Source organism: Pygocentrus nattereri, chromosome 12 (assembly GCF_015220715.1).
Source record: "Pygocentrus nattereri isolate fPygNat1 chromosome 12, fPygNat1.pri, whole genome shotgun sequence".
NCBI lineage: Eukaryota > Metazoa > Chordata > Actinopteri > Characiformes > Serrasalmidae > Pygocentrus > Pygocentrus nattereri.
In genome coordinates, this window is record NC_051222.1 from 35,705,996 (window position 1) to 35,733,115 (window position 27,120).

At 42.2% G+C, this 27,120-nt stretch overlaps 2 protein-coding genes across 6 annotated transcripts in view; both read left to right on the top strand.

Moving 5' to 3' along the window:
* LOC119264688 (B-cell receptor CD22-like) overlaps positions 1-27,120 on the top strand; it is a 66,224-nt gene that overhangs the window by 12,118 nt on the left and 26,986 nt on the right. The window contains exons 2-3 of the mRNA XM_037543315.1: positions 7,530-7,596; positions 7,767-8,105. Of these exons, the coding sequence (XP_037399212.1) occupies positions 7,539-7,596; positions 7,767-8,105 (397 nt within the window). The 5' untranslated portion in view covers positions 7,530-7,538. The remainder of the gene's footprint in view (positions 1-7,529; positions 7,597-7,766; positions 8,106-27,120) is intronic.
* Positions 17,870-25,906, top strand: LOC108417184 (B-cell receptor CD22-like). 5 transcript variants are annotated; one of them, XM_037543489.1, is made up of 8 exons: positions 17,871-22,742; positions 22,913-23,257; positions 23,596-23,844; positions 24,218-24,481; positions 24,615-24,708; positions 24,818-24,875; positions 25,010-25,081; positions 25,589-25,906. In XM_037543489.1, exons 1-8 carry the CDS (start codon positions 22,685-22,687, stop codon positions 25,607-25,609), a joined length of 1,161 nt encoding a protein of 386 aa, XP_037399386.1. In that variant the 5' UTR covers positions 17,871-22,684; the 3' UTR covers positions 25,610-25,906. The 5 variants fall into 5 exon arrangements, 3 of the variants coding, with proteins under 3 accessions (XP_037399388.1, XP_037399386.1, XP_037399387.1); XM_037543490.1 differs by having other exon boundaries at positions 17,872-22,742; positions 24,627-24,708; XM_037543491.1 differs by lacking the exon at positions 25,589-25,906 and having other exon boundaries at positions 17,870-22,742; positions 24,611-24,708; positions 25,010-25,072.

Below are 27,120 nucleotides of genomic sequence, written 5' to 3' on the forward strand. Positions count from 1 at the left end.
AAACCTAGAACGATGTGCACAAGATGATGATGAGCTCTTCACAAATAAAGGAGCTGTAGAAAATGTTTATTTCACTAGTTACTGTTTAATATCAGCAGAGCTGAACTCAGCACTGTGAGCAGCTTCACAGAGTTAGAAGATCATTTAGATTCTCAGTGAAATTTCAGAGGCAGAACTTTGTTTTAGGTGCAGCTGCTGTTTTATCAGAAAAAGGTCTCTGGACTGTTTGACTAATTCAGTTCTCATCTCAGCATCATCTGCTGGATCAACACTGAGTGTGTTAAATAAATGGAGAGTAGTGGAGATCATGTTCATTAAAGATGGGAAAGAGTCAAGCTGTGGTTTCAGTTTTTCTTTCTGTTCTTTCTTTGTTTCGTAGGTCAACAACTCAGAATGTGGAAGATCCCTCAGTGATTTACAGCACAGTCAGAGAAGACTAGATCTACTATACAGAGAGAGAGAGAGAGAGAGGGAGAGAGAGAGGGAGAGAGAGAGGTCGAGAGAGAGGTAGAGAGAGAGAGAGGTAGAGGAGAGAGAGAGAGAGAGAGAGAGAGAGAGGTAGAGAGAGAGGGCGAGAGAGAGGGAGGGAGGGAGAGAGAGAGAAGGAGAGGTAGAGAGAGGTAGAGAGAGAGAAGGAGAGGTAGAGAGAGAGAGAGAGAGAAGGAGAGGTAGAGAGAGAGAGAGAGCGAAAGAGAGAGAGAAGGAGAGAGAGAGAGAGGGAGCGAGAGGTAGAGAGAGAGAGGTAGAGAGAGAGAGAGAGGAGAGAGAGAGAGAGGTAGAGAGAGAGAGAGAGAAAGAGGTAGAGAGAGAGATAGAGGGAGAGAGAGAAAGAGGTAGGGAGAGAGAGAGGGAGAGAGAGAGAGAGGTAGAGAGAGAGAGAAAGAGGTAGGGAGAGGGAGAGAGAGAGAGAGAGAGAAAGAGGTAGGGAGAGGGAGAGGTAGAGAGAGAGAGAGAGAGAGCTAGAGAGAGAGAGATAGAGGGAGAGAGAGAAAGAGGTAGGGAGAGAGAGAGGGAGAGAGAGGTAGAGAGAGAGAGAGAAAGAGGTAGGGAGAGGGAGAGAGAGAGAGGTAGAGAGAGAGAGAAAGAGGTAGGGAGAGGGAGAGAGAGAGAGAGAGAGAGAAAGAGGTAGGGAGAGAGAGAGAGAGAGAGAGAGAGAGAGAGAAAGAGAGAGAGAGAGAGAGACAGAGAGAGAGAGGTAGAGAGAGAGAGGTAGAGAGAGAGAGAGAGAGAAGTAGAGAGAGAGAGAGAAAGGTAGGGAGAGGGAGAGAGAGAGAGGTAGAGAGAGAGAGAGAGAGGTAGAGAGAGAGGGAGGGAGAGAGAGAGAAAGGAGAGAGAGAGAGAGAAAGAGGTAGGGAGAGAGAGAGGGAGAGAGAGGTAGAGAGAGAGAGAGAAAGAGGTAGGGAGAGAGAGGTAGAGAGAGAGAGAGAGAGGAGAGAGGTAGAGAGAGAGAGAGGTAGAGAGAGAGAGAAAGAGGTAGAGAGAGAGAGATAGAGGGAGAGAGAGAAAGAGGTAGGGAGAGAGAGAGGGAGAGAGAGGTAGAGAGAGAGAGAGAAAGAGGTAGGGAGAGGGAGAGAGAGAGAGGTAGAGAGAGAGAGAAAGAGGTAGGGAGAGGGAGAGAGAGAGAGAGAGAGAGAAAGAGGTAGGGAGAGGGAGAGAGAGAGAGAGAGAGACAGAGAGAGAGAGGTAGAGAGAGAGAGAGAGAGAGAGAGAAGTAGAGAGAGAGAGAGAAAGGTAGGGAGAGGGAGAGAGAGAGAGGTAGAGAGAGAGAGAGAGAGAGAGAGAGAGAGAGAGAGGTAGAGGAGAGAGAGAGAGAGAGGGAGGGAGAGAGTGGTAGGGAGAGAGAGAGGTAGAGAGAGAGTGAGAGAGAGAGGAGAGAGAGAGAGAGACAGAGAGAGAGCGAGTGATCTTTAAAGTTTAATATTTCATTTCTTTTCACTTTTCTCACTTTTTCATTTCTGACACATTAGCTTAGATCTACATGAAACTTTGTATGTTTTTAACTGATCTGTGTTTCTTATACTGCAGTAAGCAGTGTTTTATTACTGATCATGTTATTGATGTTCTTTATTGAGAGCTTTTGACAGAAATATTTCTCTGAGTTTGTATTCATTTTTATTTGGACTGTTTTGAGATATGAACTCGGACTTTGTTTGATTTGAAGTCGCACTTCATGGAATTGAAATGTTTTACTGATTTCTGTGAATAAAGAGTTCTTTATTGATTAAACTCTCATTTGTAGCAGTTTATTGATTTCCATTATTTAAACCCCATCAGATTAATTTCACTGAGTTCAGTAGTAACTGTTGACAGCAGCTCATCGTGTCCCACTGTGATCGCGATCCCATAGAATAGTGAGTCTGTTTCAAGCTTGTTCCAGGAGCAGGATAGTGACTCTGTTTCAAGCTTGTTCCAGGTGTAGGATAGTGACTCTGTTTCAAGCTTGTTCCAGGTGTAGGATCGTGACTCTGTTTCAAGCTTGTTCCAGGAGCAGGATAGTGACTCTGTTTCAAGCATGTTCCAGGTGCAGGATAGTGACTCTGTTTCAAGCTTGTTCCAGGTGTAGGATAGTGACTCTGTTTCAAGTTTGTTCCAGGTGTAGGATAGTGACTCTGTTTAAAGCTTGTTCCAGGAGCAGGATTGTGACTCTGTTTCAAGCTTGTTCCAGGTGTAGGATAGTGACTCTGTTTCAAGCATGTTCCAGGTGCAGGATAGTGACTCTGTTTCAAGCTTGTTCCAGGTGCAGGATAGTGACTCTATTTCAAGCTTGTTCCAGGTGCAGGATAGTGACTCTGTTTCAAGCTTGTTCCAGGTGCAGGATAGTGACTCTGTTTCAAGCTTGTTCCAGGAGCAGGATAGTGACTCTGTTTCAAGCTTGTTCCAGGTGCAGGATAGTGACTCTGTTTCAAGCTTGTTCCAGGAGTAGGATAGTGACTCTGTTTCAAGCTTGTTCCAGGTGCAGGATAGTGACTCTGTTTCAAGCTTGTTCCAGGAGTAGGATAGTGACTCTGTTTCAAGCTTGTTCCAGGTGCAGGATAGTGACTCTGTTTCAAGCTTGTTCCAGGAGCAGGATAGTGACTCTGTTTCAAGCATGTTCCAGGAGCAGGATAGTGAGTCTGTTTCAAGCTTGTTCCAGGTGTAGGATAGTGACTCTGTTTCAAGCTTGTTCCAGGAGCAGGATAGTGACTCTGTTTCAAGCTTGTTCCAGGAGTAGGATAGTGACTTTGTTTCAAGCTTGTTCCAGGTGCAGGATAGTGACTCTGTTTCAAGCTTGTTCCAGGAGCAGGATAGTGACTCTGTTTCAAGCTTGTTCCAGGTGCAGGATAGTGACTCTGTTTCAAGCTTGTTCCAGGAGCAGGATAGTGACTCTGTTTCAAGCTTGTTCCAGGTGCAGGATAGTGACTCTGTTTCAAGCTTGTTCCAGGAGTAGGATAGTGACTCTGTTTCAAGCTTGTTCCAGGTGCAGGATAGTGACTCTGTTTCAAGCTTGTTCCAGGTGTAGGATAGTGACTCTGTTTCAAGCTTGTTCCAGGTGCAGGATAGTGACTCTGTTTCAAGCATGTTCCAGGAGCAGGATAGTGACTCTGTTTCAAGCTTGTTCCAGGTGCAGGATAGTGACTCTGTTTCAAGCTTGTTCCAGGAGCAGGATAGTGACTCTGTTTCAAGCTTGTTCCAGGTGCAGGATAGTGACTCTGTTTCAAGCATGTTCCAGGAGCAGGATAGTGACTCTGTTTCAAGCTTGTTCCAGGTGTAGGATAGTGACTCTGTTTCAAGCTTGTTCCAGGAGCAGGATAGTGACTCTGTTTCAAGCTTGTTCCAGGTGTAGGATAGTGACTCTGTTTCAAGCATGTTCCAGGTGCAGGATAGTGACTCTGTTTCAAGCTTGTTCCAGGTGCAGGATAGTGACTCTGTTTCAAGCATGTTCCAGGTGTCCAAACTCCAGACACTGATCAAAGACGTGTGAAGCAGCAGTGTGTTTATCTCACATGCCAACACAGGCTGCAAGAGATGGTGGGAAGAGGTTGAAAACCCCAAGAGATGGCGCTCACTGGTGCGGTCACTGGGTTGGGTGCTTAGCACAAAGCTAATGAAGTGTTGTATTAGATCTTAGAGCGGCATAAGTTTACATGTTCTAGAGTGTCAGAGCTCCCCCTGCAGGTCAATATGAAATATTTCTGCTGCATTTTGTAGGTCAGTCATTTGGGTCTAAACATGTTGACCAACTGTCCTGCACAGTTTCCTCTTTGCTCTTTTTCCCAACACACTTAAACACATTCATGAACAGCTTCATAAGCACCTGAGGAGCTGGACTGCCTGCACTGATTTGTGTCAGTAGGCTGTTATTGAACTTCTGATACCAATGCAGACAAAACCATTTTCTCTTTTAGGAACCTGCACATGTTCATTTTTCAAAATGTATATTTATCTCAGCCTTTATTTTTACCGGTATCTGCCTCTTTCTCATTTATATGTAGTCCCTAATTCATATAAAGTGTAAAAGAGCACTGTGATATAAATTACATAGTGCAGTATTAGCAATAATAGCAGCCTATAGTGCTGACATGGTCAGAACAATGACACAAGTCAGTCCATGGTCCACAATCAGAACTGTTGAAGGCGGCTAAAAAAAAAAAAATCCAAACATTTAAAAAATATGGCCACAAACCTGGTTTAGACATCTCAACCAGTCTTGTCAGGTTACGTCAAATTGTGAAATTTAGATGTCTACTTACACAATGTCACGTGATGCTGAAACAGATTATATCCTTTACTCTGAAACATGAACAACTCTCTGTTCATCAGTAACTCAGTTGCAGTCAAATTGTTCCTTACACTGTAAAACAGTGTCAATCAAAACTCTTCCTCTAGATGGCAGTGCAGGTCTAAGGTTTGAGGGATGTAGCTGTGTAAAGGTGACAGTGCTGTCTGAGGTGCTGTTCTAGGATTCTGATTGTCAGTGATCAATAGAATTAAGAGGTTTAGTTTAATTTAGTAAAAATTCTTAGTGTCTGTAATAACCATGTAGTTACACATTAACAATACATGTAACAAGAGTGTAATCACTGATGATAAGCACAGCTGATATAAATACAAGTGTATCTACTTCATTTGTGTCTTCTATTATATAAATAATTAATTAACTATTATATAAATAATGAATGATAATTATGTTGCATTATTGACTCCAAAAGCCTGTCTGGATATAAATAAATGAGTGAATTGTTACACACACACACACACACAAACACACACACACACACACAGAGGTTGGTATAGTGCAGTGGGTAGGACCTCAGCCTTCTCCTCTTCAGACTGGGATTTAAATCCTTGCATGGGCAAACACCCTACTCTATACCAATAAAAGTCCTTGGGCAAGACTCCTAACACTGCCTTCACCTGCCTGAGTAAAATGATCAAATTGTAAGTTGCTCTGGATAAAAGTATCTTCCATATGCCATAAGTCAGTCTATCCTCATTACAAAAGAGAACACATGGAAATCCTGAAGGTGATTTGTTACAGATTGAAGGTGCCAAAAGAGCTTTTTCTTTCGAATCAATCAGCATCACACAGTGAACATCCACAATTTAACCAGCAGAGAGAGCAGCGCCCTCTCCAGGTCAGTTCACAGACTGCAGACAGAGACAGTCACACCAGTTGTGATGAAACCCTGCTGTTACTTGTAGTGTCAGACCAGCACAGACAGCAGTTGAAACAGTGACATCAGACACATGAGATTAATGAATATCAAGTGTAGCTGAATCTTCGAACAGATGTATCTGACATTTTTCCAGGTGTGAAAAAGGCAATGTGTCCAGTTTTATTAGGGAGGTTTTGCTGCTGGTGTCAACACTTTTCAGAACCAGAATCAAAGTCTGTTTTCAGTCCAAGGAAATTCTTTTGGTGCAGGTGTGAACATAAAATTACGGTGAGTAAAACAAATGTAGAAAAAATAGTAGAAAAATAAAGTATGTACTATATTTAAACATAAAAAAACAGTACAGAAATAATATGCAAATAATATAAGGCTTTCCAGTGGGAGATAATGAAATACATAACTACAGTATGTGGAGCTAAAAGAATTGAGCAGCAGATCCATTCATTTTCTAAGCCACAGCCATGATCTGTCCCACCCTCTTCCTCGTCCTAGATGTGAATAGATCTTCGAGAGTGGAGACGTTCGCTGCAGCTCAGTGTGTGAAGATGCAGAGCTGAACCAGATGGAGGTGAAGGACATGATGATGGACTTTATTATGGTAGTGTAGAACTGGACAAGCAGTGTTTGACGCATCCCAAATTTAGCTGTGGCAAGAAATACAGTCACGGCAGGGCCTTCACCACAGGCTGACCTATTTGAGGTCCTGCTGCATGGATACTGACTCAGGATCTCGTTCATCTGAGGTCTTGTTTAGAACTAGTGCTAATATTATATGTATATATATATATATATATATATATATGCAGGTCATGACTGGGCCAAGTCAAAGAGAGCTTGTTGAAACTGGGACTGGAACGTGCAGCAGATCAGTCACTGTGTTCTTCAGATGATCTGATGGTGTTTATTCTATCAGCTGGGTAACACTGTACTGAGATCAGCTCTGATAAACACACCAGTGATCATTACTGCTTCATACAGTAGCAGGAGAAGAGAAGGAGCTGGTCCTACATCAGTTCATGTCTAATTTAAATAACTGTAATACTAGACGTGAATAACAGAAGTCACAGTTTCAGTGAGAGAAAATTCAGACGGTGCAGAAGTTTAAGATAAAGATCTGTGGCTGCAGCTCAAAAGGTCACGTGTTCCCAATTAGAGGAAGATGCATATTAATAACTGAGCATTTCAACTGAGCGCAGTAGCTTACAGTTAAACGTGTGAACCACACCTAGTTCAACATCTCAGTGCTGACTCTGTTCTCACCCTTTATCGTCTGGACGCTGGAGACGAGCCTCGTTACTGAACGGTAAGACTTTCTCTTTAATTAAGAAGATTTTAATAGTTTATGAGAATGATGGAACAAATTTGAGTATTTGTGTCAGATGTTCAGTTAAACTGTGTCTCATGTGGGACTGTTTTTGGGGGAAAGCATGAAGAACATATATGTTCATGTGACGTTTAGAAAGTATGTGAAACACAAATATATTGCAAATAAAATGCAGATGAAGATCTGATATTGCCCAAGGAACAAAATGTGATGCCTTAAGTCTCCACTGTGGGGGAAAATAGCTCTGAATGAAGGTGATCCATGTTGATCAGTATAGACCTTCCATTGTGAAGAACCTGCTGGTCATAAAATCTCAGAAATGTCTAAACAAAACCTGTTACTTTAACAGCTGTTTTCAAGATATAATATTTTGTTTTTATGGTTAGTTTATTATAACAAACAATCAGAGAAATATAAAGAACTGACCGAATTGAACAGACTTCATTATTGTGTCAGAATTAAATGAATTTAACCTCTTAAAGAAGTTAAACACAAATTAAGATCAAGTAACGTTGTGTTTGATAATTAAATTAAATCATTTATTCCCACAGGCTGCTGTGATGAGGTCATTGAGAACGGCTCCTCCTCTTCCTCTGGTCTTTCTGCTCATGACTGCTGGTGAGTCAGTGTTTGTTGTGGTTTGTGGTTTCTCTCAGAATCAGCTCAGTGGTGTAGAGTAGCTGCTGGAGTTGGAGAGGAGAGAAGTGAAGCTGTAAGCTACAGTAACTCTGACTGTCTTATGGGCTCTAGACTCTGTAATCAGCTCTTTCATGCATCATATGTTTCAGGAGCTTTTGGAACAGAGTGGAGTGTGAAGTACAACCAACTGGAAATCTGTGCTTTAAATGGATCCACAGTGTTTATGAACGCAACTTTTACTCACCCAGAAGGTCTCACAGTGAAGGAGACTTTCTGGGGTAAACACACAGGGGTGGAGCTGAGTGATCTGAGTAAAGACCCAGATTATTCAGGCAGAGTCGAGTTTTTCATTGATGATCAGAAACACTTCTCCCTCAAACTGAGTGATGTAGTGAAGAAGGATGAACATCGGTTCCGCTTCAGAATCATAACAAATGTAGAAAAAGAAAGATGGTGGGGTAAACCTGGAGTTCAGCTCAGAGTTACAGGTGAGTTAATCATCCCATTGTCCAGCTATAAGACACAGCTCTGGATTCAGAGTAATGTTTATTCATGACTGCTCTGAATATTCATGTTGTTTTATCATCACTGATTTTATTAATCTGCTCTAATGATGTTCAGCTTCTGTTCTGATTCACTCCTACATCATTTTATCTGGTCTTACTCCTCATTCAGTTCATCTGCTCAGTTTATTTTCCCTTTTGACCCTCTCTGTAGAAATCTTAAACTAACTGGGTTACTACTTCATTATATATTCTGACAACATCATTTAGAATTTGAAGAGCAATTATTAAGCAAATATAACAAATACATCAAAAATAATATAGAATAATTGTTTGGAATATTTTAATGTAACAACTTTCTTCATGTAATTTTATTTAATTTCTATAAAACTCTGTTCATTATGAAAATATAACATAAGTCAAAGAGTAGCTTGGCTTCAGCTCATAGATTATACAAAAAAACCCAAAACATAAATGGCAAAAATGGAGATACAGGACCAGTCCAGCAGTCCAGCAGTGCAACAAGTTCAATCTAAAGAACTTTGCTTCAAACCACTTCTACAGTAAATCATTCCATCTTTAAAATACCCAACATTGCTTAGCTGATAAAGAAGGTCCCACCTCATACACTGCAGTTCAGGTGTCAGACTGAGTCTTAGAGATCAGCTTTCAGCTCTGGCCATTAATGTGAAAACTCGGTGAAGTCATTGGGAAAATCACCTCAGTGATTATGTTAACTTCTGTTGATAGCGCTGAACTATGTACACAGGTTTGCAGGAACACTTCCTGAAGAAGCTGAGGTTTGCTTCTTATTGCTACTCCTATATTATATTCTTTTGGGGGACCAGTTTTTTCTACAATTAAAGGTTTTACTTAAAGAGCTTCTATGCAATAAGTAAATGGTTTCATGAGCAATGGTTTCACCTATGTGACATATAGTAGAGATCACAAAGTACACATGCAAGTGAACGGAGAGGGCTTTAACTTTATGCATACACTAACATGCATTCTGCACAGCAGAATAAATAGGAAATGTCTTGCCATAGTTAGGCAGGAACCGAAACCGTGGTTAAGACAGACTTAATGCCATGATAAGAACTGGCTCACTTAGACAGGAAATATTGGTAACTGAGCTGCATGTCTAAACCGAAAGTGAACTGAGAACTTGTGTGTGTGTGTGTATGTGTGTGTGTGTGTGTGTGAGTTTGTTCACCTCCCTGGGCTCAGAAGACTGATCATCGCTCTGCCTGAGAGGAGAAGAGGGAGATTCACAAAAACTTCAACAATTTGGGGGCTCATCCAGGATACCTTGCGCACTGTTAGCATATCCAGAATTTATCCGACACCAGTGAGGCGACTCCTAAAGAGAAAGTGAGGCCAGAAGCCTGATTATTTAATAGGAGGTCTGTGTTGGGGAATGCTGCAGCACCACTGGTAGACGGACCGAAAGCAGAAGTAGAAGTGGAAAGCTTCTTGTCCAGGCAGACGATCTGATTTGACTTCAGAGCTGAAGAGCTCCAAGGGTAAGACTGCTATAATAGTGAAAGTCACTAGTAGGATGTCAAATGGAAGATAATAATGGGTTGCTGTAGCAGCAAAGAGGAGAGCCTCAGTCAAACGAGTCTGTGGGTTAATGAGGAAGGCTTCCCTAAGGGAGGAAGTCTCAGTATTAACCAGTTGAAACAGCTGCAGCAAAAGTTGGAGCAGTTAGAGAAAACGCAGAGAGAAAGGGAAAGGTGTAGAAAGAAGATGTGCTGCTTGTGCTGGAAATGGCAAAAAGATGTTGAGATCGTAAATTGGGCAGCTTCCTTCCAATGGTGGGATGAAGCCACCAAGAGGGAAAGAACATGTATTAAGAATATGACTGAAAATATAAGGAATGAAGGTATTAAAACAGGATTAAAGAAACCTCTGTCTGTGTTCCCATCTCCAAATCCTCTGCACCTGCCCTGTGAGTGAAACTGTTCCACTGCCTGGACCTCAGACCCCGGGAACAATTCCGCACCCACTGCCTATAACCCCTGGGATTCCTCATCCAGTCATCTACCCCAAGTGTCCAAAGCTCGAGATGGAGGATGTTTATCAACCAGATGGATTCAAGACACCCCCCCCTCCTCCACCCCTGCACAATGAATAGCAGGAGGCAACAATGATGAGAAGGAAATCGACCATCGACTTCCCATGATCCAGGTACCGCCAAGACGGTGGAATCGGACTTGTGTACCGACCATGGACGTACACGGAACTCAGAGAAGTGGCTCTATCCCGGCTCGATGTCGAGGAAGGATGGACTGAGTTCTGCCGTCAGACAATTCCTGGGTCGTCTGATGGAGGTATACTGGAAGCAGTGGAAAGAGATGCTTTTCACATGGAGAAGGTGCTGGATTCCAGAAACAGGAGAAAGAGGATAAAAGGAAAAGGGAGCTGGAGGAAGCACAAATTGCCTTGTGGAAGCAGAGTGTGAAACAACTGAAAGGGGGACGAATAGAGGCCAAGGCCAAGAAGGCAGAGTAAGAGGAGGATGAGGAAGAGGAGGCAATAAGCTGAGCCTGGGAGGCTGCTTTAACTGTGGGGAAATCGGATATTTTGCACAGTACTGCCCAAATGGAGATCTGGTGCAGAGTCAGCAGCAGGCGGATTGACAGGGGCAAGGGTGAGCAGAGGAGGAGGAAAGGACAGAGGAGACAGATGAAAATCTCCACAAAAAGATAAGTATTAAAACTAGAATGCCTCTGTTAGCCCACACACATGGTTACACCTCAATACCCGAAATCAAGGTCAAGTGTAATGGACAAATCCTTAAGTTTTTGGTGGATTCAGGAGACATCACCAACAACAGAAATAAAAACAGCAGAAAGGTTTGAGTACAGTTTTGCGTCAGCAGGTGTGGGAGAGCCTCTATACATGTGTGAATAGAGGTTAACTCCTACCCCTGTGGTAGATGATATGCTCGCTCAGCCATGTGCAGCATTTCCCCTTGTGGTTGATGTAGATGTGATAAGTCATGGAGAGTTACACTGCATGGCACACACACACATAGGGCCCGACGCAGAATATGAGGAAGTGTGGGGCAGACTGGCTGAGCAGCAGAAATAACCACTCAGTGTTTGTATTGACAGGAGAGGAAGTGTGCTGCTGCAGTGACACTCAACAAAACTTAAAATTCTCTATTTGAACCATTTGATGTAATTAGCAAATATGGTAATGTGCGGGCACCACACATTTCTCTGACAAAGAACAAGGGAAGTATTTAGGGCCATGGGTGTTGAAATGTCAGATACTTTAGGACTGGCAAAATCAGGGAAATATACAATTGAGTCCGAGCACCGGGGTATATAAAATGCCTCATGTTTCAGGAATCCCAGCAATTGCTTCAGTACAGCTATACGATGGGTCAGAGCACCCCTAATCACTATTGAGAATCTACCGCCTGAACTAATGGTGGTCCACAGAAGCTGTGGGCCAAAGGGAAATATGTAGTCTAACCCAAATCTGACTGTAGACCTAAAAAGGCACAATACCCACTCAAACCTGAAGCGATTGTGGCAATAACACCCATCTTCCAGTCTCTGCTGTAGGCAGGAGTTATTGTTCCTTTCCCCGATTCACCAGTCAGAATGGCAATCTTTCCAGTAAAAAAGATACGTGGGCCAGGGGAGCCCGATGAATGGAGATTTGTGCAAGATTTACAAGCAGTAAATGCTGCCATACACCCTAGCTCCCAGCCTGCAGCCAAACTCATGATCCCTCCCTTCCATCATTCAGGAACAAGACCCCAAGATACTTAAACTCTTCCACCATGGACTCAGACTTGGAGGTGCTGACCCGCATACCAACCGCTTCACACTCAGCTGCAAACTGCTCCAGTGAGTGCTGGAGGCATCCAAAAGAACAACAGCCAAAAGAACAACAACATCTGCAAATAGCTGAGATGCCACCCTCCGGCCTCCACACATAATGCCTTCCAAAGCTAACATTGAAAGAGTCTGACTTAATGCCAAGTATACAAACACAGCTCTCACTCTGGGAGTACAGAGATTGGAAGGCCCAGAGTAGTAACCCTGGCACCCCATACTCCTGGAGGACCTCCCACAAGATATATCAAGGAACATGACCAAAAGCCTTCTCCAAGCCCACAAAATACATGTAGACTGGTTGGCAAACTCCCATGCCCCCTCAACAATCTGTGAGAGGGTGAAAAGCTGGTCCATTGTTCCACGGCCGGGACAGAATGCGCATTGTTCAGCCTCAATCTGAGGTTCAACTATTCGTTGGGGTCTCCTTTCCAGCACCTTGGCATAGACTTTCCCAGGGAGGCTGAGCAGTGTGATACCCCGATAATTGGCACACACCATCCGGTCCCCCTTTTTAAAAACAGGGACCACCACCCCGGTCTGCAAATCCATGGGTACTGTTCCTGAGGTCCATGCAATATTGCAGAGGCGTGTTAGCCACGACAGCCCCACAGTATCCAGAGCCTTAAACATATCTGGACAAATCTTATCCACCCCCAGTGCCTTGCCACTGAGGAGCTTACCAACTACCTCAGTGACCTCCACACGGGAAATGGAACTTGACACAATGGAAGCCTCTGGCCCTGACTCCAGGGAGGGAGGCACATCTCCTGGATTAAGGAGTTCCTCAAAATGCTCCTTCCACTGACTGAGAATATCTTCATTTGAAGTCACAGTTTCTCCACTCTTGCTGGATACAGCTTGGATGCAGCCACCGCGACTGCTCCTGAGTTGCCAGACAGTTATCCAGAACTTCTTTGAGGCCGAATGAAAGTCTTTTTCCATGGCCTCACCAAACTCCTCCCATGACCTGGATTTTGCTTCTGCCACTATCTGCTGAATCAGGAATCGGTCGGGCCGACCAGTCCGTAAAGGCCTCTTTCTTCAGCTTGACAGCCTCCCTCACCACCGGTGTCCAACAGGAGGTTCTTGGGTTACCACCCTGACAGGCACCCACAAGCTTTTGGCCACAGCTATGCCTGGCAGCTTCCACAATGGAGGTTTTGAACAGGGTCCATTCAGGCTCCATGTCCCCTACCTCCTCCGGGACATGAGAAAAGCTCTCCTGGAGGTGGGATTTGAAATTATTCCAAACAAGTGCCTCTGACTGTCGTTCTCAGCACACTTGGGCCTTCCAGGTCTGACCATCAGTCTTCCCTGCAATCTGATCCAACTCACCACCAGATGGTGATCAGTTGACAGCTCAGCACCTCTCTTCACCCGAGTATCCAGAACATATGTTCCCAAGTCAGATGAAGCAATAACAGAGTTGATCATTGACCTGTGACCCAAGGAGCTCTGGTACCATGTACACTCATGAACAACCTTGTGTTCGAACTTGGTGTTCATTATGGACAATCCATGCCTGGCATACAAGTCCAAGAACAATTCAGAATTGGGCTTTAGATCGGGCAGACCGTTCTTCCCAATCACACCTCTCCAGGTGTCCCAGGTCATTGCCAACGTGAGCATTTAAGTTTCCCAGTGAAACTATGGAGTCTGTAGGTGGGACCCTTTCCAGAACCTTGCTCCACTCATGAGTATACCCACACCTGCCTGGCACCTCTCACCCTGTGCAACCCCTGAGTAGGAGAGAGACCAACCCCTATCCAGGAGTTTGGTTTCAGAGCCGACACTGGGTGGAGGTGAGCCCAACTATATTTTGTTGGTACCTCTGAACCTCCTACACAAGCTCCAGTCAGGGTTAGGACTAGGGCCAGGGTGAGAGTTAGGATTAGGTTTTGGGTTGAGGAAAAAGTTAGGGAGAGATTTAAGGCCAGTGAGAGGGTTAGGACTAGGATCAGGGTTAGGTTCTGAAATAAGACTGTGCAAGTTTCTCTATCATGAACCATTTCATATCCATGATGTCATTTATATGGCACAATACAAGACACAAAATATTAATTTAACCTCTAATGAATATGTGGATGGAACTGCATACACTGTGATAATTAATTAATGTGCCTAATATTAAACATGTCATTGTCTCCAGCACCACTATACTGAGAACCAGTGCCCCTCAGGGCTGTGTGCTTAGGCTGCTGCTTACTCTGTTGACTCATGACTGTACTGTGAAATCCAGCTCAAACCACATCATCAAGTTTGCTGATGACATGACTGTGGTGAGTCTGATCAGCAAAAATGATGAGTCAGCGTACAGAGAGGAGGTGCAGCAGCTAACGGACTGGTGCGGGACCAACAACCTATCTCTGAATGTGGACAAAACTAAGGAGATGGTTGTTGACTTCCGAAGAGTGCGAGGTGACCACCCCCTACTGAACATCACTGGCTCTGCTCTGAAAATCATCAGGAGCATGAAGTTGCTCAGTGTCCACATCACAGAGAACGTCACCTGGTCCCTCAACACCAACTCCATAGCCAAGAGAGCCCAGCAGCTGCATCATCACTTTGCTTGGAATATGCACCACCTTCGACCGCAAGACCCTACAGCGTATAGTGAGGACAGCTGAGAAGATTATTGGGGTCTCTCTCCCATCCATCATGGACATCTACACCACATGTTTTATCTGGAAAGCCAATAGCATTGTGGAAGACCCCATCCATCCCTCACACAAACTTTTTTCACTGCTGCCGTCTGGCAGAAGGTAGCAGGGTCTCTGTGCCACCACTGTTAGAATCTCCAACAGCTTTGCTATCAGGTTTTTAAACTCAAAAGGACTGAACTAACCCCCCTAACCTCAGATCAGTGATGGTGATGGTGAAGACTCTGGCTGTTGTGTCCTCATCCAGAGAGAATCTCTGATCTTCAGCAGATCCAGACTGAACAGATATGTCTTTAGTTCTCCAGACAGAACATTCTCCTCTGCAGAGATACTTTATGTAGGTCTCATATCCAGAAACATAGGGGCATGCAATCTGGATTTACTGTCCTCTGTATCCAGTTACAGTAGTTCCAGCGCTGACTCCAGCTGTAAAAGAGAACATGTTGTATAAGGGAGTAATAAACTAACTCTGAGGCTGAGACGTCACTCAGGACTGTTTAGTCTGAAAAGCCTGTAGAACACGAGAGCCTGAAACTCTACACAGAAACGTCTCATTAAGACAGTAACAGTGATGAATATGAGTGAGAGGAAGAGGAAGATTCTGTTCTTCATCAGTCACTGATCTAACACACTGTGTGTCTCTGAGTCTGTAAAGATCATCTTAAACTCAACACAGATGTGAGAGGAATAACTCACCAGGCGTCAGAGTGAAGATGATGATCCAGATGATGGTCATGATTCAAACACCTAACAGGTCAGTTACACAGGACAAAGTGAGCTGTGTCCTTATACATGACGCTGACCACAAGAGCTTTAAGACTTCCTGAAGTGACAGAGGCCCAACCACCTCTCTCTCTCTCTCTCTCTCTCTCTCTCTCTCTCTCTCTCTCTCTCTCACTCATTCCTTTTTCACACTTGTTGTGAAAAGCTGTTGACGCTGTCTTTGGTCTGTGTAGAGAAACACACTGAAACATGTTAGTAACCAGTCAGTCACTTCCTCCTGACTGCTCTGGTCATTGTGGGTAGAAATGATCTGAGATCAGTTTCACTGTTTCTAATCTAACAGTTAAAGTCATTATGAATGTGTACAAAACTGATTCTGAATCAGGATAAAACATCTTTTTAGCAGCGAAGCCTGACTGATAACACAGACATTCACAAACCTGCTGCTGGAAAAGAAGATACTCGTGACCTCACAGATTCTCTGAGATCAAACATCAAAGGTAGAGTTTGATCATATCCAGTAGTGGGGGTTTAATTTTTAGGGCAGTGAATAGCAGGAAAAGCTAAGCTCTCCATCTGACCTCTACTTCCTCAGCATATCCTCCTCCTCCTCCATTCGAATGTTCAAGTGGAAGTCTTGCCAATTTGAGGTGAAATTAATGATCCTCTCTTCAGTGTGGTGGACGTGAATACTCTGATGTTAAGCTGCAGTTTAGTTCTCAGTTTGTGTCTCAGTTTAGTTTCAAGTTCATAACGTCTTCACTTGCATTTCTGTTTCCTCAACTGGGAGAGCGGCTCTGAGACCAACTCTCAGGGCAGATTATGTTCAGGTGTCATAAAGAATTGAGATCTGGACCTGCTGTCTGAAAGGTCATCAGCAGGTCATGTTGTTTTATCTTTAGAATGATGATTTTCTCCTGATACTCTACACACTCAAAAGAAGGTACTGCCACTGGGATGGAGGCCCTCATGTCTCTGGGGTGGCACCATCAAGGGTACAAGCAATGATCCATGGACATCTGCCCTTATCCTGCTATCCCGTTACTTTGCCTGTAATGGCTCCCAGAACCTCCTCTTTTCTGGTGGCTCCTCTAAGTGCCTCCTCTTGGGTGATAATTACAACTGGAGCTGAGTTTCATATCTGGCTCCCTGGTTGGCTCCAGTTCCTAATGCTTGGACAGATCCTCTTCCAGCTCCCAGGCTGGCGCCCATTTCTCCTTTTTGAATCACTTCAGTTCACGTTTCCTGGGCCACTCCAGTGCTTGACTCTGGTCTTGCTCCATGTAGGGTTCTGGAGCCTGCTGCTTACGCACGGCTCCTGTTTCAGTTCTCCAGGTTGCTCAAGTGCTGGACCTTTTGTGGCTCCCCATGATGGTCCTGTGCTGGCCTCCTGAGCTGTTGCTTGTCCAGTGGTGATTCACTGTATAGCTCCTGTTTCGACTCCCTATCCTGATCATGTGCTGGCTGCTCAAGCTGCTGTTTCTCATGTGGGGGTTCCCTGTGTAGCTCCTGTGCCAGCTTTCAGAACAGCTGCTGCCCCAGCAGTGCGTCCTACCCTTTTTCAGTGCTTTTAGGACCGCTCTTACTGTGCTGGTTCCCAGAGCTGCTCTTTCTCTGACAGGCCACTGGAGGCCTCCACAGCCAGCTTCCCTGTGTCCCACTCAGACAACCAAACTATTGTTATAGTAATAATAATAATAATTATCATATATCAGGATAATGTAACAAAACTCCAATCCATGTAATCAAGGCCTCCTGGAGCATCTTGTGGTCAGAGCCAAGTGGCCTGAAATTAAACTGAACTGGTGGCAGATTTCCAGGAACAGGGTTGGGATCCTACTTACCAGCTTAAACTATGTCCAGAAAAAAGACCCCCTTTGAAAGTCAGTAACTATAGGCAACAGTGATTCATCAAGTTAATCAGCACATCAGACTCCCATCATCATGAGTTCAGTTCTAAAAGTAGAAGCCTGAAAACATGAGCTACCGCTGCTGCTGTTCATCTCATATTTTCAGAGGAAATGACATCATTCACACCCAGGCGTGGCCTCTGAGCTCCTGGCCAGGCTAAAGTCACGACATGTATGAATGCTGCAGGTCCAGCTTCACACTACAAACAGGCCCCAGGAACATACAGACACACATCCACTGTTTAAATACACAGATCCACTAGTTTAATGTTACTCATGTAAAAGTTATTCTTCAGGCCACACGGAGCTTCACTGACCAGCAGCACATGACACACGACTACAGAAAGCACAGATACACACTGACCAGCCACAACATCATGACCACCTCCTTGTTTCTGCGCTCATTGTCCATCTTATCAGCTCCACTTACTGTATAGCTGAACTTTGTAGTTCTACAGTTACAGACTGTAGTCCAACTGATTCTCTGATACTCTCTTACCCCGTTCTTCAGTGGCCAGGACCCCCATGGACCCTCACAGACCAGGTACTATTTGGGTGGTGGATCATACTTAACACTGACCTGGTGGTGATGTGCTAGTGTGTGTTGCGCTGGTATGAGTGGATCAAACACAGCAGTGCTGCTGGAGTTTTAAACACTCACTGTCCACTCTATTAGACACTCATCTGCTGCTGCACAGTTTGCGTTGTCTTCCTCTAGTGCTCCATCATGGGTCACAGGACATTGCCCACAGGATGCTGGAGCTGGATATTTTTGATTGGTGGACTTTTCTCAGTTCAGCAGTGAGTCTGAGTTGTTTATAAGGTGTCTGTCATCTGTGAACAGTCAACTAACATGCGAGCTGTGGTGCTAACACATTAACCATGAACCCAAGTTAAGGTGCAAACAATGTGCTAATGCCTGAACTAACCCAGTGTGCAGTAGGGTAGTGGGCCACTATTGGCCCACGAATGGCAAATATGGTGGCCCACGAACTTTTTTCTCAGCTTCTGTCCAGGTGGCCCACTGGTGACTAAACAGAACATCTGACCGAGTCTAAACTAGTTAGACATTCAATGTGCGGGGGTGGACAAGTAGCGGCGTACAGTCAGCTGGGTGTAGACTTCTTATCTAGGAACGTGCTAACTGCAAACGAACGTGCTAGCTTACATTTTGGATCTTGCAGAAGTTTGAGGTAAAGTTCATGTCTTGCTGCAGCTCAGACGACCACATATATTGTATAAGAGGAGCGAGTGTATTAATAACTCGGGGAGTTTCATCTGTCTACTTATCTCTAACCACATCTAGTTCATCCTCCCAGTGCCATCTCTGTTCTCACCATTTCTCATCTGGACGTTGAAGAGGAGCCTTGTTACAGAACGGGAAGATGATCTCTTTACTTCAGAAGATTTTAATGGTTCATGACGAAGATACAGAGCAAATTTAAGTCTTTGTGTTTAGAATGATGTTTCAACCATTTCAGATTCAAAGAAGTTTAGTTCATCTTTATTGACTCAGGTGGGATTGTTTTGTGGGAAAGTCTGGAGAACATATATGATCACAAGATGTTTAAGAAGTAACATAAAACAAAAATATTGGGAAGAAAATGTTTACTAAGTCCTGCTTTTGTCTGAGGAACAAATTGTGATGCTTTAAATCTCCACTGTGGGGGAGAATAGCTCTGGATGAAGGTGATCCAGGTTGATCAGTATATACCGTCCCTTGTGAAGAACCTGGTGGTCACAGATGCTCAGAAATGTAACTTTAATCACATTTTTCAAAAAATAAGAAGTTCTTTTTCTTTACAATCAGGTTACAAAGACACATTTGTGAAAAACTGAAATGATTAAATGAAACACAGACTTCATTACAGAGTCAGCATTTAAAGTTCTGGAGTTTTGAAGGACTTTAGATGAAGATGGAGAAATATTTCATTTAACTGTCATTTAGTAGTCGTGACAGGCGCTGTTAGAAAGTCCAACAGATGGAGTTAAAAAGCATGTTCAACATTAACTGCAGTGTTAAAAAACTTCATGTTGTTGTTTGTTGAGAAAACGAGTGGATTTTTCTGAATGAATGAACCAAGTGTATCTTAAATTTTAACAGCCTCTTCTCACATATAATTTCACAAGGGTAATAGACTTTTCAGACTTTTTTTTGTAATACCTTACATTAAGGCATTATTTACACTGTATCTGCCAGCTTTCCTGACATTTAGCTGGTGTTTATGTTGTTAGTGCTGTGACACTGTAACCAGTTTCAGCTTTAAACCAGTCTGTAATGAGTCAGAACAGCAGACGCCCCCTTATATTAACATGTAGCTTCATAACATTCATTAAATGTGCTGCATTTCCCCCAAATCAGCATCTACATTACCACTGCATTATTACACAGTAACTACATAGTAATTACACAAGACCTGGCCACTTAGTTTACAGTGTAACTAACACTGGGCTACAGGAAAGCTCTTGTGTAGTTATTATGTAGTTACAGTGTAATTACAGAGTGGTGTTGATGAACGTGAGGTGATTAGGTCACCTTGTTACAGTTATTCCACAGTAATGATGTAAAACACTTACTGCTGGAAAAGACTTCTGATCTGTAGCACATCTAAAAGATACACTTCTGTAATTACATGAGGCAAAACTGAAGGTGATGCATGTGAAATTACATAAGATGCACTTCTGTAATCCATCTGGAACATTAACTAAAGCCTCAGTAGTTACAATGTTATTGTTCATGTGTATCTACACATTTAGTAACATCTGTAATAACCATGTTATATGTTAACAATACCTTCAATAACAGTGTAACTGCTGGTGATGCGTATACCATTACAGATTGATTATAGTAACACAGTCCATGTAAATACACATTATCTACTTTAACTGTATGTTCAGCTATGATGTAAATAATGAACGATAATTCTGTTGTATTATTCGACCCAAAAGCCGGTGTGGATATAAATCATTTCATAAGAGGGTCTTCAGTATAAAAGAGAAGACATGGAGGGCAGTTTTACAGACTGAAGGTGTTAAAATGGCTTTTTTATCTGAATTCATCAGCATCATAAACTGACATGGTGAAAATCCCTAATTTCACCCATCAGGCAGAACAGTGCCCTCTTCAGGTCAGTTCACACACTGCAGAGAGAGACAGTCACACCAGTGATGATGAAACCCTGCTGTCTCTTATAGTGTCAGAACAGCTAACGGAGATATTTCCTCTCTTCAGGTGCAAAAGTCAGAACAGAAACCTGGATGAACGTGATTATTATGAGCTTTAACAGATCTCAAGGCATCAATCAGTTCTTTGATCTGGTAAAACATGGATGTAATTACAGGACATTGCCACTAGATGGCACAGTAAGACTAAAAGCAGTGAGGATGATGTTTGTCCAAAGTGCCGTTTAAAGGTTCTAGGCTTCTGTTCTTAGTCAGTGAATAAAAACCAAGTTATTTTCTGTTCTGTTATTTTGTCTCTTCAGTAAAAGTTATTACAGTAAACTTATTTGACGAGTGATGATCCATAAAGTCCTTCAGTCTCCTCTCTACATCGTCTCTCACCATCCTCTGTAAAGAACGCTGCTTAAGAATATGTTTTTGTGGATTTTCATTCTGAGGTTTTTTGTTTCTCTGTGATTTCTGTCTGATTTACTGCAGAGTGTTTTCTCTATGTAGAGTATGAAATACTAAGAGCTGAAATCATTCTGATATAAATGTTGTGTATCAGGTCTTATTCTCAGTATGTTGAGCTCAGTATGAGGCTGTTAGTGATCTGCATTGTGTTCTCACCACATTCACATGCTGGGTGGAGCTTAGGTTTCTTATGATTTATTATTTGTTCAGGATCCTCATCAGTCCTAGTATTCTCACTTCCCCTGTAGTGGAATTCATCAGCATTTTACATTTTTATATTTTCTTAAAACTAATGAAAGTGTGTGTCTTCATGTCAACATTAACATGGTTTAAATCTCATTTTACACAGCAGATAAAACAGCATCCTCTTCCTGTTAACTCACAAACTGCAGACAGACAGTCCAGAGACCAGTGATGACATCAAACTCTACTGTCTCTTAAAGTGACAGTACAGATACTAAACTGACTCCTGAATGAAGAAGCTACTAAAAAGGAAATAGAGAAAGATCAGATGTGTGAGAGACGAGTTGCTGAAGTGAAATAATATATCAGATGTTTTGAATAACCTGTTTGTTTGGCTACAATATTTTTTTTTCTTACTCTGTAACTTTAAGTGGAAAGGCCTTTAAGATGGATGTGGGGATTCCACGAGAGGAGGACATTGCAAGGCTGTTTTGAAGAGAGTGTAAACAATGATATTAAGATGTGCAGCAGATTCACTCACTGTGTTCTTCAGATGATCTGATGGTGTTTATTCTATCAGCTGGGTAACACTGTACTGAGATCAGCTCTGATAAACACACCAGTGATCATTATTGCTTCATACAGCAGCAGGAGAAGAGGAGGAGCTGGATAAAGTCCCACATCATTACATGTCTATCAATAAACGTGAATATTAGATTTAAAATGAAAGACATGATGTTTTAACTAAAAGATAATCCAGACTTTGCAGATGTTTAAAGTCAAGTTGATCTCTTGCTGCAGCTAAGAAGGTCACATGCTTCCTGTAAGAGGAAACATCATTTGAATGAGCCTGGCTATTTCTGTTAAGAGCAGCAGGTCATAGTTATACGTCTTAACCACACAACTATCGTCTCAGTTCAGTCTCTGTTCTCTACATTTATCATTTGAACATTGGAGAAGTGCCTCATTACTGAACGGTAAGATGTTTTCTTTAGTTTTTTTGTTAACTTTTTAGTAGTTTATGACAAATAATGTAGTCTACAGTACATATATATAGTTAAGTGTGTGTGTGTGTGTGTGTGTGTGTGTGTGTGTGTTGTAGTCTGTGTAGTTTTTACTGCCGATGTTTCAGTTAAACTTAACACACATCTATGAACTTCAGGTTTTACTTCATTATTTTATGTGTAAAACTTTGTAAGGTCCAGCCAGCAGATCATGCATGTCTGCTTGATGCATGACAAACAAAATAAAAAGACACAAATACATTTCAAATTCAGTGCAAACTTAGTCATGCTGTTGCCTGAGGAACAAAATAGGGTCCTTTATTGTTACATTTTAGAAGGAGAATAGGTCAGAATGAAGAAGGTTCTCCATGTAGCTTAGACATTGACCTGGTTTTAATACACTTACAGTAGAGCAGCGCTCATGCTTCAGTATTTCTGCTGTAAAACAAACTTGCAATGACTTGATAATTGACAATAACAGCTTCTATGCCAAAATTCATTTAGTCATCTAAATTAATTAAAAGGAAAGAAATTGTTATTTTTACAAATAAGCTAATTTTATTTACTAAAAATCTCCTCCAGGCTGCTGTGATGAGGTCATTGAGAACGGCTCCTCCTCTTCCTCTGGTCTTTCTGCTCATGACTGCTGGTGAGTCAGTGTTTGGTGTGGTTCGTGGTTTCTCTCAGAATCAGCTCAGTGGTGTAGAGTAGCTGCTGGAGTTGGAGAGGAGAGAAGTGAAGCTGTAAGCTACAGTAACTCTGACTGTCTTATGGGCTCCAGACTCTGTAATCAGCTCTTTCATGCATCATATGTTTCAGGAGCTTTTGCAACAGAGTGGAGTGTGAAGTACAACCAACAGGAAATCTGTGCTTTAAAAGGATCCACAGTGTTTATGAATGGAACTTTTACTCACCCAGAAGGTCTCACAGTGAAGGAGATTTTCTGGGTTATAGATCCAGCTCTGAATCCGAGTTGGCCTGATATGTCCCAGAACCCAGATTACTCAGGCAGAGTCGAATATTTGGGTGATGAACAGAAATTAGTTTCCCTTAAACTGAGTGATGTAATGAAGAAGGATGAACACGAGTACTGCGTCAGAATCAAGACAGATCAAGAAATGCAGAAATATTTTGGAAGACCTGGAGTTAGGCTCACTGTCACAGGTAAGATCATTCAAATTTACCAAATATGTGACACAAGCCATCCTTTCACCTTAGACAGAGTGATTTCACCTGGTAACACATTCCTGATTAATGATTGACTGCTAAATTTATTTGTGGATATAACTAAACATTCAGCTTATATACTCAACATGCTGCTCCATTGATTTCGATGATATTTTTTGTCATCCTGTTCATGGCAGACAGTAAAAAACAGCTATGCAGTTGTCAGGTTCTGCAGCACTGAGAGAAAACATAATACAAACAAATCAAAGTTTTTTCAAACAAAAGTAAGTTTAACCTTTTTTTCCCCAAATGTAATAATTCTGTAATTGTCCTAGAGCTCCATGTAAAAGCTCCTGAAGAAGTGACTGAGGGAGAAACAGCAGATCTGACATGTATGACCACCTGCAATCTGACTGACCCAACATTCATCTGGTACAAAAATGGATGGCCTTTAACCACAAAGACCATCAAGAACAACCAGCTCCACCTGCAGACGGTCAGCAGTGAGGATGCAGGCAGTTATAGCTGTGCTGTAGGAGGATCTCAACACCTCCGCTCTACTGCTCACAGCCTCAGAGTCAGATGTGAGTTTAATTCAGTGTAATACAGTGAATATACAGTGGTTAATACAGTGGTTGTAGCAGGAAAACAGGATAGTATTAGTAATGGCATAAAGGTCATATGAGTCTTTAGATTCTCCAAAGAATTCTCTACACCTGGTTTAAGGGATCGGCATCAGTATGAGAAGGAAAAACCTACAGCATTCCCAACATCAGATCTGAGGACAGTGGAGAATACACATGCCAGAGTCGGAATGATCATGGAGAGAGAAGATCCACTGCTGTGCAGATTAATGTTCTTTGTAAGCTTCTTGTGGTTGTTTTATGCTGTATTAGATGATTTGAGGAAACCCAGAAATCACAAAGATCACAATCATTTTTATCTTGTCTGTTGTAGATCCTCCAAAGAGTGTTTCAGTGTCCATCAGTCCCTCTGGTGAAATAGTGGAGGGCAGTTCAGTGACTCTGACCTGCAGCAGTAATGGAAACCCACCTGTGAAGAACTACACCTGGTTTAAAGAAGGTGGAACCTCATCTGTAGGATCTGGACAGAATTACAGCATCATCAGCATCACTGCTGACCACACTGGTCTGTACTACTGTGAAGCTGAGAATGAACATGGAGCTGAGAGGTCAGATGGAGTGCTGGTCTTTTTTAAAGGTGAGAGACAAGATTAACTGTTTTAGTTCAACGTTTGATCTCTTTTGTATTTTACTTTATTATTCTGTTCATATTTGAATATTTATTCATTTATTCAGTTGTTTATTAGCCTCATAAATCAGTCTTCAGAAAGTTCTCTATACAGGCTACCCCCTGATTCTGTATGTAGCTGTTGGAGTCGGAGTTTGCATGATTACAGTTTTTCTCACTGTAGTTTTGTGGAGGAGGTAAAATATTTTTAAACATACATTATTTTTTATAATCTGTTTATTTGCCAAGGCTAAATGTTCCTCTCTGTGTCTCAAATGTTATTTTTTATTGATTGGTTTATTGCAGATCTTCTGAGAGCAGGAGAAAGAGGCAGGACAGAAATACAGATCAAACAATCTATTCGGTGAGCTCTAGATATCAGGATCCTTTCCTGCTTAATCCAGTGGTGGGCCTGCAGTGGTCAGATGTGACTGACTACTGTAAAGTTTGATGTTTATCAGTGTATCTGCTCATGTTCTCAAACTCTCTGTCCTGCAGAATGAAGGCCAAACAGACCACAGCGCCCATCCACCCCCTGAAGACGAGTCCAGTGTATACACGAATGTTGCTGTGAGTTCTAGACATTAATTCTTATTACACTCTTACAGTCCATTCACAGTTTTAGAGCCTTGAGAATCTAGATAGCAGGTAACAGAACAGTCTGACACCGTGTCCAAGACTGAGGCCTCTGTGTCCGAGCGAGAGGACTCTGCCATTCCACCTCTAAACTGGAGGCAGGGAACTCCTGGATTTATACAACCAATTTAGTGAACAGTGTGGAGAGACACTGCCAGAGAGCTGGAGGTTAGAACTGACCACTGGTTTTGTGTCACTGATTGATAACGATGGTTAGTTAGGTAAGGAGACCTAACAGAAATGAGCAGATACAACCGAGCTGCCCAACACCAGGGCAGTGAAATTCAATTATACCTGTTATCCAGACTGTTCATGTTAAATACGGGGATAAAACTTAACCCATTATACATTAAATCAGTGTCCAACAATCACAGCTGGACAGCTCAGTTAGTAAAGGAGCTATTTTCTGATCTGCACTAACACATCTACTACTTTACACAGGTTTTTAAGAAGCAGCGCTGAGACTATCACCAGCAGTGTTTACCACACCCACAACTGCAGCAACAATCCACTGGACAGCCACAGCTGAGAGAAAGAGAGAGAGTTTTTATTTAATCTAAAACATCAAACTGTAACATACACACATCTTCCTGATCTTTTATGGGAATGTTTACATTTTTAAATCCAAATCTTTGATATCAGCATACCTGCATGTCAATCAGTGTCCTCAGTTCCCAAACGCTTATTGAGTGTTGTTAAAAGGAAAGGTGATGTAACACAGTGGTAAACACGCCCCTGCCCCAACTTCTTTGGAACATGTTGCAGGCATCAAATTCAAAATGAGTGAATATTTGCACAAAAACAATAAAGTTCATCCATTTGAACATTAAATATCTTGTCTTTGTAGTGAATTCAATTGAATATACGTTGAAAAGGATTTGCAAATCATCGTATTCTGTTTTTATTTATGTTTTACACAACGTTCCAACTTCATTGGAATTGGAGTTGTAGTAAATAACTGTTCCTTAGCATTTATACATCTGACCAAACTGATATTTTGCAGGTAGCATGTTTCCAAAAGATTTTACATTCATATTTAAAGACAATTTGCTACATTGAAATTTATGACTGATATCAGCCAATCAGATTTCAGCAGGGATTTGAGAGGCTTAATATTGACCAATCATCATGAAACTTTTATGGTGTCTCTATGTAGGCCCCTTTGGTCACTGGGGGGCGCTATCCATGAAACTCAAGAAAGAATTACTTATTACATGTATGTCTTTTTATGGTCACATAACTGTTTGATGTAGTACAGTATGTAAAATATATATTTAAAATCCGTATACTTAAAATTATATATTTAAAATTTGTGTTTTTGGCAATTGTTATCTAATCGAGAAATATAGTTTTCTAACTAAACTCTTGGTTTTGAACTTTACTTTGATTGGTCTAGAACTACACCACGGCTTTTCTAGATAAATAATTATCAAACACTGTTGACTTTTCCTCATCATCGTCTCTCTCTGTCGATTAATCATTGCAGCCAGGACACTGCTGTCTTAAATTCCTAGAAATCAGTCGTTGGTCAAATAATCTCAACAATATTTGTATATAAGGAGACTCTGATGACGTCTGCACAAGTTGGACCAGATTGGACTTTAGGAGACAATAACATATAAAATCATTAAAAATGCTTTTATCACATTATTACAATGTCAAAAAGGTACCATGTTATTCATTTCACTGCCCTAAATAACTTAACATGTAATTACATGTTATGTCATAAATTGGACTCACAGTCTGGTATTTTCATTTGTTCATTCAAAGACTACATCTTATTATACAAAGGTCAAAAGGTCAATCTGAACCAATCTCTGTGAACATCTTTGAGAATGTCCCTGATTAATAAATAATATATTATTTTATAATATAACAACTTAAAGAGGCCTTTTGACAAATTCAGAGCCACTTTCACTCAGGTCCTCTACACCGAAGATCCCATTATGGGTACCATTGGGCCTTATTATGGC